Here is a 15,075-nt window from a genome sequence, read left to right on the forward strand (position 1 = left end):
AAGTAACTTTTGTTTTTAATTTATTAAGTAGGTATAGCTCAATTGTTTGAACAAGAGAATCCCTTAATACTATTTTCAATTTTTACTGATAAAAAATTGCAATTACTTTAAATAAATAATATTATGTTTTTTATTATTATAAAAAGCACTTCTTTCAAGAAAAAAAGGCTTATTTCAAAATATATATTTTTTAATTTAAATAAATTTATGCTTATTTAAATTTGATTTAATTTAATATCTTGTGTCGTTTTTTAATAATAAATTTAATATCTTAGAGCAGTATATTAGTGTATGATCGGCTGAATTGGAGAGGAAAAAAATAATATTTTGTCTCACCCGCGAACCTGAATACAAAGGCTTGGGGGCAAAGCTAGTTCAGGCCTTGAATTCGCACTCTCTTCACACACTCCCCATGGACTTCACCCAAGACTTGCACTGTCTCCTATCTGAGCAACGCCGCAAGCTCGCCGCCGCAGAGGCCATGGAATTGGACCTCGACTTCGCCTTCCGCCTCCAGTTAAAGGAAGCCCTCGCGGCCTCCCTCGCCGCCCAGCCCTCCTCCTCCTCCTCCGCCGCCGCCGCGATCATCGAACAACCCGTCGTCGTCATCCACGATGACGACGTCAACGCCATGACGCTGCAGCGCGAGGAGCTGGCGCGTATGGAGCGCGAGATGAAGGACCGGGAGCAGAGCGAGGCGGAGACGCTTAAAATGAGAGAGGAACTCTGCCGTCGGATCCACGACGAGAAGGTGGCGAGGGAGATTTCCGCGATTCCCGAGAAGGACTGGCAGCAGTGGGGAGACAACTTCGAGAAACCATTCGGAGAGGGCTCGTCGTCTTCGTCGCTGAGTAGAGAGGAAGGCGTGGTTAGGGTTTACTTCAAGGGTTTGGTGAGCGAGGAAAACGTGAGGGGACGGAAGGTCGTGTTGTCTGGGATTGGGGTTGCGATTTGCGACCTTAGCGATAATTTGATATTCGAGGTTTCTAAGTCGCTCATTGGAAATGGCACTAGCAAGGTCGCTGCGGAGATTAAGGCTTTGATCGAGGCTTTCAATGCCGCCATTGCTTTGGACTTGAAGCGCGTCGTTTATTGCTGCGATTATTATCCCCTTTTCCAATTTGTGAGTCCCTGTTAACCCTCCTCGTTTAGTGTTGGTCAAGGTTTTAAATTGCGGTCACGGTTCTTGATGTTGTGAGAAATTGCGGGCAAATGTGTCTCGGTTTTTGATATTGCAAGAAATTGCAGACAAATGCGGCCTGGGCCTTTTTTTGTGTCTAGAGTAGACCACATGAATCCTTCATTGGAGACAATCCTGTACGAGTCCGATAGAACCATTATGGGCCGCTAAGCTTTCCCTCTATGTATTTAAGGCAGTTGCATACCTAGGGCTCTAAGGCTAGACCTCTGTTTAAATGTGCTTTTAACTAATCCTCATTTAAATTGTGGTTTAAATATGCTTTTAAACAATCTGGGTTAAATGCAAACAGGGTAATCTAGGTCCCCTCATAATGTGTCATATGTGGTTCTTATTTTCATATACGGGTATTGGAAGGAGACAATTTTTTGTGGAGTTCTGATACATTTTCATAAACGAGTGATAAGAAAGGAGATGATTTATTTTTTAGGGTCTAAAAATAAACATTTCATATTTGTAGGACTAAAAACATTTAATCTTTTAATTGTTGAATTGATTTGGAGAATCTGTTGTAATACAAACTGGTTGTTGATAGGTTAGAGATTATGTGTTTAGAACATGATGTGGCTTGAATTATATTTTGTTTGTTGCATGAGTTTATGATAGTGGGAATGAGTGAGGATATGATGATGTTATGCATTTTTTGTGGAGGTTTTTTGATATCTTGTTTTGTTGGTCAGGTGAGTGGAAAATGGCCTGCAAAACAGCGGAAGATTGCTATTTTGGTTGATCAAGTGAATCTGCTTCAAAGGAAGTTTTCATACTGCAATCCAAGGTTTGTGGCCAGACATGATGTCAAGTTTGCATTTAAGCTTGCAAGAGATGCAATTGAATCTCAGTCCACAAGACTTGCAGAATCTGGGAGTAGGAGTTTGAATGAAACTTGTGTCATATGTTTGGAGGAAACTGATGTTGGTCAGATTTTTTCAGTTGATGGCTGTCAACACCGCTATTGCTTCTCATGCATGAAACAGCATGTGGAGGTGAAGTTGCTTCATGGAATGGTGCCAAAGTGCCCTCATCAGGGGTGCAAGTATGAGCTCCTAGTTGACAGCTGCCAGAAGTTCTTGACTCAAAAGTTAACCGAGACCATGCAGCAACGAAAATTGGAAGCTTCAATTCCTGTTGCTGAAAAAATTTATTGTCCTTATCCTACGTGCTCTGCATTAATGTCAAAAACTGAGGTCTTAGAGTACTCCAAAGATATCACTGGTCAATCTGAACAATCTGAACCCAAGATATGCCTAAAATGTCGTGGCCTTTTCTGTTTTAACTGCAAGGTCCCTTGGCATAGTGGTATGACATGTAATACTTACAAAAGGATGAATCCTATTCCTCCTGCAGAAGATTTGAAGCTGAAGTTTCTGGCATCAAGGAGCCTATGGCAACAGTGTCTGAAGTGTAACCATATGATTGAACTTGCTGAAGGTTGCTATCACATGACTTGCAGGTATCATAATAATATTTTCTTTGTTTTAACCTATTATAATACTCCTTCTTCTAAGATCTTTTTTCTTTCTTTTTTACTAGCAAGAGTGAGCATACATAATTCCCCATAGGCATAACTGTTAACAATTAACCTAGCATCGAATCATATTATAGAAGAGTGCTAGCAACACTCTCTACACATTCATCTGAACTTACTTATTTATGCTACTATCACTTTTTTTTTTGTTGACCTTTTAAAGCCCAACATTCATTAATCATTATCATAGAGTGGTTGTGTAGAAGTACAATAAAATGTTCCTTTGAACATGATTGGTACTTTGCAGTCACCAATAATGTCCGATGTCTTCCTCCATTTTAACTACCTATCTTGTATCCCGTGTCCAGTGTTACCGATGGTGGATGACAGATTTTAGCAATAAAAAAAAATCTGCCGTGTGAATATGGTAGATGGATTGTGGCCAATGGTGGAAGTTTGTGTGTGTGTATATTGTCTTACTCCCACTTAAGCAAACTTTGATTCCAATGTCTATCTCTAAGGCTCAAGTTTACAGTTAACCTTTTTCTTTGATTCCTCTATCTAAACTATATTGTCTGCAAAAATTATGCATTTATGGATAATCTTTTGTATGGTAAGCACATTAAAGACCATATTAAATAAGTAAGAACTCAGCTAAACCTTGATGTAAATTTATTCTTATAGGAAAGTCCTTAGTCTTGTCTCGAAGAGTTTTTGCAATAGTAATTACCTTGTCACACATGCCTTGATGTAAATTTATTCTTTTAGGGGAGTTCTTATAGTTGCATGAATAACTTTATTTTCTAAAGATTTCCACAATATTTCTCAGCACTTAATCACATGTTTTTTCTAAATCAATAAAAACCATATGTAAGTCGTTTTCTTTTAATTATGCTCAATTATCTTTTTCCTTAATTACATAGTGACTTGTAAGTTTTATGCCTATGTTGTTTACACAATTAGATGTTCCTTGTGCTTTTTAAACATGTATACAAAGTCTTGAATCATAATCTTGAACTTCATGAACAAACACCATTACCGTTAAGGCAACAAATGTTTGTTAACATTCAACGTGACAAATGTTCAAAAAAATCTTGTTTTGTTTAGGTTCGTAGGAATCAAAGACAGTACCAGGAATTTATAATTACTCACGCACCGATCCCCTTGGTGAAAAATCGTGTTTTGAAATATATGTGCATTGTGATCCTTGCCAAGTTCAGTATAATTACACAAGGAAAACCCAAACTAATATTTGTTTGTAATGTGCCAAGTAATTTTTAGATTTCCATGAATGGAGAAGCATCAGTGTTGAATCACAACAATATCTTCAATGGGAAGCAATGATATGTTGTCCATTATTACTTTCGCTTCTACTCCATGTTTTCTTTTTATCGTTTCCCTGCTTTCCTTGTGATTACAGATGCGGTTACGAATTTTGCTATAACTGTGGAGCTGAGTGGAAGGACAAAAAAGCAACATGTGCTTGCCCTCTTTGGGCCGAGGACAATATTTGGTTAGATGATCATGAGGAAGAGTTGGAAGAAGAAGAAGAAGATGATGATAATGATGATTATGATGATTATAGGTCTGATTATCCTGATGATTATTATTATTAAGTATCTGGCCGCTTGACCAGGTTGACGGTTTTACAACTAGTAAATATTCATATTCATATATCTATATATATGTAAGCAAAATGTGATTGTCTTTTGATTTCTTTCTCCTTATTTTCCGTTTCATTCCGCATCTTTGCTAACATGGTTGTCTATGTCCATGCACAATATGTTAACAAATAATGATATTTTAGTATTATGATCGTACCAGATTGACGACCACGCTAAAACTCAAACATTTCAATTCAAAATATACATGAGATTTAACGAAATTGCAATGAAATTACTAATGGGGAAAAATAAGCACACACGAATGATTGATGTGACTTCTTAGACAGTTTTATGAAAGTTAGATAATGAAGCAATTTAAATGATAGAATGCCTGAAATTATTATGTACGGGCATGTTTGGCTGCCAGTCAGAATTGTTGTAGCGTTCAAACATGTTCAAACATACTTGACTCTTTATCTTTAGCGTTAAATGATGGTAATTCTGTTGGTTGAACAATGAGAGTTGTTATAAACTTTACTATTTATCTTTGATTTTTATGAGTAAAAAAACACAGTAATCTCCATAGCTTTACACTTAATAAACCTTGCAATTGGAAGACCAGGCATCCTTTAACAATGACATTTCAATACTTGACTCCATATTTAATGTGTTTAAGCCAAGCCAACTTAAAATTTTCGAACTATTTTTCATGGTGATTCAGAAAAATGAGTTAACAATTTTCAGCATGTGACAAGATGGTGCTCCATACAGTTTTTTTTTTTCACTGGGCCTTTATTTAATTTTTTAATTTCAATATACAAACAAATGGACAAAGGAGACAGACATTTGCCATATGCGAATATTTGTCCCTGATAATAGACCATGAAAGGATTTCCATTATCTGTCTGCAAGTGTTTCTTTGTGTATTTGTTATTATATTGACATGTGTTAGTGTTACACGGTCTTCGTATTTTTACACGTTTTAATATATATATATATATATATATATATATATATATATATATATATATATATATGAAATATAACTAATTGAAAAATAAATGCAAATAAAACATTTTTTAAAAATAGCTAAACTTTCCTATAAAAATAAATATTTGCAACACCATTTGGATTTGCAAATAGTATCTGCAATTTTAATTTTTTTTCCTTCGTTTCAATAGCCATTTGGTTGCTAAAAGTAAGCATCGCAGGTTCTTAAAAGTGTGGTGTGAATTCTTAAATGAGGATCGATGCTTTATAAGTTTATAGAATTATAGGTGATGAGCGTTAGAGTGAACTTCAAAAGTAATCGGTACTTTTAGAAACACCAGTTATTATGCTGTTTGATTTAGGGAGAGGCGAGAGAAATATATGAGAGAAATTTTGTGGATCTTATATATAAGATTCATATTTTTTACATTTTATTTTAATTAATTTTTCTTTTATTTTTATTCTTTCTATTTTTATTCTCTAAAAACAAACACAACATAAATGTTAATGTGCCACTTTTCTCAATTATCTTCAGCTTTTGACATTGTTTTTCCACATATTTTAAGTTGTACTGAGTTTTTCAACTTTTAGCATTTGCACTGCACTGCATTGTTTTTTTTTATTTAAAAAATACTACACCATCTATAGTGAACAGTGATAAAAAGAAAGAAATAGAAGTTGTTAAATAGGTATCTAAAATGAAGGTGACCTTCTATAAAAAAAATATGAATGGGTCCATATATCATTATTATTATCTAATACATTATTTTGTTCCTATTTCCAGTTTGTTTGTCAATTTAATTTTTATATTTTATTAGTGTAGAAAAGTTACTCTATAAATCATTTAAAGTATAAAATAGTTATCATAAGTTATTTCAAGAAAATTTTTACAAGTTATTTTTCATTTTCATTTTTTAATTTAAGGGATAAAAGGTGAGTTACTTATTAAAACACCTCTAGATTAAAGAAAAATAAAAAACGAAAATGAAGGGTAGCTTTTTTAAAATTACTCTAATGTAATTCCTCTTTAAATAAAAAATATCAAAAAATAATATTACTACTTTGTTTTTTTTTTTTAAAGGTACTACTATTTGTTATTAGACGAGAATATAAAAAACTTTTTTCATGGAGTATATAAAAACTTTTTAAATTATCGATACATACAAGTGTTTTATTTTAATGATCCATCATAATCTTATCATACATGTAAGTGGCCCATGCTATGCCTATGGAGAGCCATCTGTTAATCTAATTAATACTCCAGAGGAGGATTAGTCAACAAGCGTAGCCAAATAAAGTATAATTAAATTTTCAGAAAAGAAACAATGCAGGAGGTTGTGCCACGTGTTACTTTTTTCTTGCCTGTCAAAAGGTTTATAACTCTGTCAGCGGCGTTATCTTTTGTCGCATTAAGCGGGGATTAGATGCTTCTGGCCACGCACGGAATAAAAACATCCTTCGTGAAAAAAAATAATATCAAATACACTTCAGTTGAAATTATGATAAATTTAAAATTTTAATCATTCTAAATATTTTAATTGAAATTTTATTCTAAATACTTTAATTAAAATTTTGTTATCTGATGATGTAATTTTACGTGTCTTCATATGTTAATACTCGATCAATACTTGACAAGCTTGATGTTTCTTATAGATGAAGATCATCAATATGAAAAAAGAATCGCGAGTTAAAAAACAAAATTTCAAAAAACTTTCATGTGAAAAAAATGAAGATTATAAAAGAAATAATGGAACGTTTTAAAATATTCTTCTATCAATAATTTTTTTTTAATTTCTCATATTTAAAAGAAAATTAAAATTTCATATTTTTAGTTATTTAAAATTTTAAAAATTTAAATTTTTCACAAAGAAACATTCAAACAGTAAATTTTAGATTATAAAAATTTAAATTCTTTGATAAATTACTTTTCTTAGTTAAAATTTTCTATCCAAACACACTCTAAAAACTTTTATTCTTTTGGATTTAAATTTTGATAAATTAATGTTTAAAAATGATTTATTTATTTTTATAACATCTATAATTTACCAATTCAATCTATAAAATTAAATTTATATACAAATATGAATTATGTCCGAATGATAAGTTTTATATTGATTTAAATCCATTTTTATAAAATATTAAATTGATTTGATCGTGTTTAAGCTTATAACTTATGTGTTGTAAAATGAAAAAAAGAATGTAATTGCATAAGAAGAAATGTACTATAAAAGTTATATATGCTTATACATTGTTTCTAAAAGTGAAGATTTAATTTGTCAAAAAAAGGTGAAGATTTAAATATACTATAATGCAGGGGTTGAAAATTTTATGGCTTTTGCCCGTTCAGAATCGTCAGCATAGGCCAACATAATTATTTTGGCATTCAATTATATCATGAATGCATGATGTATCACACATCTTCAACGCAATATTTACTTTTAATTATATAACATAAGATAAAATGATTTTTTTATTATAAAATTAAATTTTATAATAAATAGATAAATTTTAATATTTAATTTATGTTTAAGTTTATAATAAATAATTAAAAGTATGATATAAAATCATTTTTAATTGAGTATAATATTTCTATAATATAATAATAATTAATTGTCAAACTCTCGAGCTAATTCGCTAACTCTTACTAGTTTATCAAGTCCATCTCCTCTCTCTGAGTTGACTCTTTACTAAACTTTTTTTTTTTGTTTATTCTGGACCGATTTTATAAATTTGATATATTCTCGAGTTTACCACTGAATTAATGAGTCAACAAATTAAAAAAACTTAGACCAAAATATAAGTCATTTTGGATTGTTTTCTTAGTGTTTAGTGTTTAACATACCTTCCGTTAGTGTGTTATTCTCAAATAGAAAAATTCTCACCTTTAGTAACATTGTTATCCAATAATATCAAACTCTCTATGAGAATAATCTATCATTGTTATAACATCTGCAAATTATTATCTAATAATAATGCATTACCAGACTTGATTAATTAAGAAATTCATAATTTATTATTTTGATTTATTATATTATTGAATGTTTAATTGGTACGTTATTTATAAATATTTTATTATTTTTTATATTAAATAAACTCTTAACAATATATCAATTGAGTTTACCAATCAAATTTATAAAATTTTTAAAAATTTAAATAAATTATGGAATTTGATAACCTTAATAATAAGCCGGACTTTTCGTTGAGAGGGTTAGGTTGAGGTGTTGCAGTTAGGGGAGCGGGAAAGGTCGCAAGTATCCAGGGACAGGAGAAAGGGTATTATGGTCCGTGAAATGAGAATGACTGAAGCCGTTTCCACGGCAAACCTAAACTCACACAGTAATTCTCATCATCATATCACGCAACGACTAAGTTATCAGCCATAACTTTTGATTAATGTCAATGGATAACGGACGATTGCTGTACCAATTTTATGATTGAGAGTGGAGAATTTCTTGCATAAAATTATTTTACTTGAGCGCATTAGGATAATTAATTAAATATTAAAAGCTAATAGTTAATCATTCAAATAAATAGTTAATCAAGTATATAATTAATGTGTTATAAATTTTGTATTGACTATTATACACCTAAAGTGAAGTGTCATTTGGTAGGGGGATTTTTTTTTTTTTTTTATTTTCCTGGAATGATAAGGTGGAAAACTTAATTTTTATGTTTGGTATCCATTAAAAAACAATTTTATTAGAAAAATGTCATTTAAATCAATTTCTTAAGAAAAAAAATTAAATTAAATTTTTCTTTTACTCCACCACAAATATCATATTATTTTTTTATTAAATTATATAATATAATAAATACTTAAAATAATCATTGAAAATATACATAACTCTTTTGATTTCTAAAATACTTATTTAAAAATTTTGAATGATTAATCAAATACATTTTATTTATTTTCAAAAACATGATTATCAAGAATCATAATTTATAGATATAATTTTTTTTCTCATATCAAACCCTCCATGAGTGTTAATCAAACAAATTTTATTGATTTTTAAGAAATATAATTCTCAAAAATCATAATTTCTGAGTATAAAAAACTTTTTCTCATACCAAACCCTCCATGAGTGTAATATTTAACGTTTTTAAATTAAATTGAAATAATTACTTTAACTAATCATAAGATAAATTAATAGTTATTAAATCTATGATATTATTTGAACTTGATTAATAATCAATTGATATTTAATATTTTTTTTATTTAACTATATAAAAAAAATCTCGATTCTCAAGTTTAAACAGCGAGGCTGAAACTAGATTGTCTCACTTGAAAAAGAAATATGTGTGTGATAAAAAAAGTTATAGTAATATATTTTTTTTTATCTAATTATTTCTTACTTTTATTTCAGTTCTAGTTGAATAACCAAATTAATTATTTATTGTTTGATAGTTTTTTCGCAACAAGTAACAAATATCTTTTTAGTAATAATCAGAGATTAAATTGTTTGAAACAGAGAAATATTCAAAAGTGAATTTTACCATTTCTAAAGAAACTTTTTTCATACACACTTTTAGAAAGTGAAACCTTCATCCACACGCTCAAAAGATTCAATTACCTATTACTCCAATTTTCGCCAATTTACTTTCTGGTCTGAATTTGAAAAGATTAACACAAATTTTGTGTAATAATTTGTTGTGAAGATGAACTGTCGTTTGACTTAATATAAAATAAATAAATAAAATTAACATCTATTTTTTAAAAGAATATATGTACTCCGTGCCACACAAAATCAAGGACCACATAATAGAATTTTTTAGGAACCAACAATAACATGACATGAGATGATTATAGTCCTTATTAATCCTCATGTGTAACACATAGTTTAGTGTTATTTTTTTCTCTTCATAAAAACCATAAATACGTGACGGTTGAATATTTTTTTTTTATAATTTCTCAAAAAGAACTCACTTCATTTATTCTATCCACCCCAATTATTCGATTTGAAATATATATATATTTAAATAAAATAAGGGAGACCATTAATGAGTGGTTAATTTAAGTAACATTAAACTTAATCCCATTAAAAAAAATAGTAACAATATAAATGACAATGGGTGACCAAAAACGGTTAAAGAGGAACAAAAGGTCTATTGCTGGCGCAACGTCTCCATCAATATTCCAAACCACCAAAAGGCACTGCCATTTTTCTCACGCACCACCTTTTCTTTCTTTCTTCTTCGTCATTTCTCCCCTGGGTTCATTTCCTTGTCAACATTAACCCCTCACTATTTCAGCTTCACTCAATAAACCATTTTAAAAAAAAAATAATAGTATTGTATAAAAAATAAACGCAAACAAAAAATAAAACTCAAATTTGCACTTGGCTGCTCCAATCATTGTCTATTTTATTTTCTCTCTTCGAAAATGTGATTGTTTGGGGGGCAAAAAAGAAGAAGAGAAGCGCGTGATGGAGTGGGTGAAGATGAAGGGGTACGCGAGAGAGTTCATGGTTGGAGTGGCGGAGATGACGGTGGAGTTCGGAAAAGGTTGCAGAGACATAGTTAAACAGAGTCTGGTCAACGACGACTCCTACATCGTCAAAAACTTCGGAAGAGACTCCTACATTGGAAAAACAGTGACAGAACCTTTCGCTAATCTTTTCCAGAAATTGAGTTTCTTCAACGAGTACTTGCCCGAGGATAAAGATCCTCTTCACGCTTGGTCCGTTATTTTCTTCGTTTCCATTCTCGCCTTCTTAGGTAATAATAATAACAAACTTCGAATTTTAGGAAATAAATTTAATATTTGAAGTTCGCATTAGATCAGATTAGGAAATAGATTTAATTAATGGTGCGTGAGGTGTTTGGATGCGTTTGATTTGGTTTTTTGTTTTTGTTTGTTTGAAGCTTTGTATGCGAATTTTGAACGTGATGCGTACGCGGCGGCCCCGGTGAAGCATGTGTTTGTGCATCCTCCGAGTGCTACTTGCGTAGTGCTTCCTGATGGAAGGTACATGGCGTATAAGGAGCAAGGTGTTTCTTCTCACAGAGCTAGGTTTTCGGTGATTGCTCCTCATAGTTTTCTTTCTTCAAGGCTTGCAGGTTTTTCTTTCTAAGTGTTGTTGACTTTATTTGCAGTTAATTTTTTGGTGTGGTTACATGTAGTTGGAGCATAGTTTTTTTTTTTTTTTTTAATTAATGTTTTCTTTTGGCATCATGTTCGAAATTAGGGATTCCTGGAGTGAAAGATTCTTTGCTGCAAGAGTTTGGTATTCGTTTGTTGACGTATGATCTTCCTGGTTTTGGTGAGAGTGATCCTCATCCCAACCGGAATCTGGAATCCTCGGCAACGGATATGGCGTTTTTAGCGAATGCTCTTGGTGTGGACAAGTTTTGGGTGGTTGGTTACTCAAGTGGCAGCATGCATGCTTGGGCTGCACTTAGATACATTCCGGATAGGCTTGCTGGTATTATTAGTTGGTTTTTTGTTTGTCCTGTGTTTTATTTCAATCTGTTTAAATTGACAGAATTTGGAGCTTTTTTAGTTACTCTCTTGTTCATTCACTTTTTAAATTACAACTGTCATTACTTTATGTTTTAGTGTACTATATTACATTTTCATTTAGGCCTTTTGCTCTTTTGCCTCGTCTAAAACACTTGAATGACCTGTTTAAAGTGAGTTGTTACAAGTCTTGCATCTTTTAGTGATGTAAGAACTGCCTTTTTGAAAAATATGTTACATGTTATATGTGTTTCACTTTCATATCAATAGAACCGAGTTTTTCTGAGAAAGCACTATGTCATGCATTATGAAATGAATCTGTTGTTTGTAACTCTCAGGTGCAGCCATGTTTGCTCCCATGGTGAACCCGTATGATCCTATAATGACAAAGGAAGAGAGACGAAGAACTTGGAACAAATGGACACGAAGAAGAAAATTCATGTACTTCTTAGCTCGGAGGTTTCCTAGACTTCTCGCTTTCTTTTATCAGCGAAGCTTTTTGTCAGGAAAGCATGGTCAGATTGATAGGTGGCTGTCATTATCTCTGGGAAATAGGGTAAGGGAAGTTTTGCTTCTCTCTTTTGTCTTTGAGCCAACATGTCTAGTATTTAGAATTTGAATCATTTAAAGTAAAAGGGATGCAGTTTTAAAGATAAAGTAAGAGTTATAATTCTCGATTAGAAAGTCAAGGGGATAGATTTTAACTTCATAGTTTGTCATGTGTATGTATGTATTTTATCACAATCAACCATTGGTTTTCCAAATAAATGGTTATAATTCTGTATTTCATACTCTAAAGTGCACCTGTCACTTAAGAGGAGGCAAATCCTAATATTTGACATCCATATATGATTTCAAGTATTCAACATTTCTTTTGATGTTCACTTTATATCTGTCACCTATATCCCAGTTAGATGTTTTAAGCATTAGAGGTGCAACTGATTGTGGACTAACCGATAAGAATATACAGAAGAGAGGGCCTTATATAATTGCTAAAGAAAATTCTTGGCATGTTCACATATGATTTACCCCTGCTCTGACATCGCTCAAATACCCAAATTTAAAGCATAGATTATTAGACATTGATAGCAATTGGTTGAACATTGAAAATTGATAGCAAGAAGGCATTTTAGACATGCATTTGGATCACAGAACCCAAGCTCACTAATGTAACTAAATTTATGTTTCCAAAAGGCAGGTTCTGAGGGCTCATGTTTTACCAAGAGTTTTTTTCCCCTTATATATATATATATATATATTACTTGTACATCCTCTCATGGAAGAAGATCTCAATGTCCCTTTCAGGATAAAGCACTGATGGAAGATCCAATGTATGAGGAATTCTGGCAAAGGGATGTGGAAGAATCAATCAGACAAAGAAATGTGAAACCCTTCATGGAGGAAGCTGCTTTGCAGGTCGCAAATTGGGGTTTCAGCCTTTCAGACCTCAAGTTGCAGAAGAGAAAACGGAGTAGTAATTTGCTCAGTTGGCTTAAGTCAATGTTCACTGAAACTGAGGAATATATGGGATTTCTGGGCCCTATACATATATGGCAAGTGAGTACATCTATGTTTAAATTCCTTGACTCCCCCCTTACGTGTGTTCATTCACATAAATCATCCGTGATATTATCAGAATCGCTTGCATGCATTCTTCTATCCAACCAATTTTAACAAAAACACATGACAGCAATGTGGCAATATGAAGATATGAAAAATATTTGATAATATAGGATACAGGTACAATAGAGTATGCCAAATAAAAAGATTAAGAATGCAATTATATGCATAAAAAATTTACTATGCAAATATTCAGAAAGCACTAACTTCATCAAATTTAAACTATTGAATGGTTTCAGAGCTCAGACTTGCTTTAGTCTATTTTATAGTCAATTCAAGCCAATTTTCAGCACTGAGAAGTTTTCTTGCTTCTCAGATTCATTTTAAGTGTTCTAGAATCCCATTTGTGTATTTTTACCAGTGGAGAATTGAGTATCAGAGCTTTAACTTTAATAATTCTTAGTTTTCCTTTTAATGCTCAAACCATATAAGTTATATTTTCTTCCATTTTATCTTCTAACGATATGACTTTCTTCTTTTGCTTATCTTTCCCATTACTTGTCATGTGTCCACCTCTTTTTCGGTTATCATTAGTTCATTACTATTACTACATTCCTTGACACCTGATCTGTTTTAAGTTCCTAATAGCTGAGCATACTACTCTATTGAGCACATGAAAAGAAAACATTTAACTGTTGCATACAGTGAAACCAGGAAACAAGTTTTCAGTTTTGTTTCGTAAAAACAGTCCCATTTGATGCTGTTGGGTTTCACTTCTGCTGTTGTCATGCTGTACCTTCTGCTACACAGGATATAAGATAGCATTTTCATCCTGAAATTGTGAAGTAGGCACCTTGAATGTATGATCGTTCCTTCTGGTAGATGTTTCCCTTGGAGTAGATGATTAAATTCTTTACACGTTTCTTGTGTAGTCATCAAGAGATTTACATTTCAACTAAATGAGAATGAAAAAAGAAAACTATATTTTATTTGCATGCTCCAATTCTATTTTCACCAACATTTGACTCTTTTTTAGGTGAAATATGACTTGTAGTGCAATGTTAACAGGGAATGGATGATAAAGTGGTTCCTCCATCAATGACTGATTTTGTGCACCGCGTGCTACCCGGAGCTGCTGTACATAAACTCCCATATGAAGGTCATTTCACCTATATCTACTTTTGTCATGAATGCCACAGACAGATATTTACTACACTTTTTGGAACCCCACAAGGTCCACTCAGCATTTCAATAGAAGTAGATCAAGCTAACCTAGAAGAAACCAATATTGAACAGCAAGTAGTAAACGATGGTGATTATGCCACAAACTAGAAGTACACATAACAGGATAAAAATGCTCTTTTTTCCCCCCATTTTTCTGGTCGAACATCACAATTTTATGATGTAAATACCGTACAGTTTTGCTTCATGTCCAATGTAGCAGTACAGGAAAGAAAATCAAAATGTTACTGCCCCTTCTTTGGGCCGTTGAACATGTCTGTCCTACAAATGTTGAATTTGGAGTCCTTTACTGAACAACTCACACGACCCCATTTCCTCCCCCTTCTTCACAATTGAAATACAAAACTTGCTTTTGCTAATAGTGAGATATGATACAACAATTCTAGTTCGTCTGATTTCCAAACTACGTGATTTGATGATATAATGCTTATATTTTTCTGTTCTTGATGAAACAACGAGAGTAATTGTGCACAAGATATTTGTCTGAAATATCAGCTGAAACCGGATATGAATTCGGGTAAAGCACTTTTCCAAACTCTTGTAATCAATTCTTTGCGAA

General features: G+C 32.2%; 2 protein-coding genes across 3 annotated transcripts; both read left to right on the plus strand.

Annotated features, from left to right (window-relative positions):
- The first annotated feature begins 302 nt into the window (after positions 1–302).
- On the plus strand, positions 303–4,486 carry LOC114376693. The gene is made up of 3 exons (XM_028334931.1): positions 303–1,123; positions 1,879–2,648; positions 4,084–4,486. The coding sequence occupies exons 1-3, from the start codon at positions 413–415 to the stop codon at positions 4,277–4,279; spliced, it is 1,677 nt and encodes a 558-aa protein (XP_028190732.1). The 5' UTR covers positions 303–412; the 3' UTR covers positions 4,280–4,486.
- Positions 4,487–10,396: 5,910 nt separating this feature from the next.
- Positions 10,397–14,904, plus strand: LOC114376962. Of its 2 annotated transcripts, none has more exons than XM_028335306.1 (6): positions 10,397–10,972; positions 11,120–11,314; positions 11,443–11,679; positions 12,053–12,270; positions 13,020–13,271; positions 14,311–14,445. In XM_028335306.1, exons 1-6 carry the CDS (start codon positions 10,681–10,683, stop codon positions 14,326–14,328), a joined length of 1,212 nt encoding a protein of 403 aa, XP_028191107.1. In that variant the 5' UTR covers positions 10,397–10,680; the 3' UTR covers positions 14,329–14,445. The 2 variants fall into 2 exon arrangements, with proteins under 2 accessions (XP_028191107.1, XP_028191106.1); XM_028335305.1 differs by having other exon boundaries at positions 10,402–10,972; positions 14,343–14,904.
- The last annotated feature ends 171 nt before the right edge of the window (positions 14,905–15,075 follow it).

Source organism: Glycine soja, chromosome 11, assembly GCF_004193775.1.
Source record: "Glycine soja cultivar W05 chromosome 11, ASM419377v2, whole genome shotgun sequence".
Classification (NCBI taxonomy): Eukaryota; Viridiplantae; Streptophyta; class Magnoliopsida; order Fabales; family Fabaceae; genus Glycine; species Glycine soja.

Excerpts from the sequence above, each read along its gene's own strand:
- LOC114376693 (XM_028334931.1), top strand. The coding sequence starts at position 413 with ATGGACTTCACCCAAGACTTGCACTGTCTCCTATCTGAGCAACGCCGC. Across the intron at positions 1,124-1,878 it reads ATTATCCCCTTTTCCAATTT|GTGAGTGGAAAATGGCCTGC; the intron begins GTGAGTCCCTGT and ends TTTGTTGGTCAG. Across the intron at positions 2,649-4,083 it reads TGCTATCACATGACTTGCAG|ATGCGGTTACGAATTTTGCT; the intron begins GTATCATAATAA and ends TTGTGATTACAG.
- LOC114376962 (XM_028335305.1), top strand. The coding sequence starts at position 10,681 with ATGGAGTGGGTGAAGATGAAGGGGTACGCGAGAGAGTTCATGGTTGGA. Across the intron at positions 11,680-12,052 it reads CATTCCGGATAGGCTTGCTG|GTGCAGCCATGTTTGCTCCC; the intron begins GTATTATTAGTT and ends TGTAACTCTCAG. Across the intron at positions 12,271-13,019 it reads CATTATCTCTGGGAAATAGG|GATAAAGCACTGATGGAAGA; the intron begins GTAAGGGAAGTT and ends TGTCCCTTTCAG.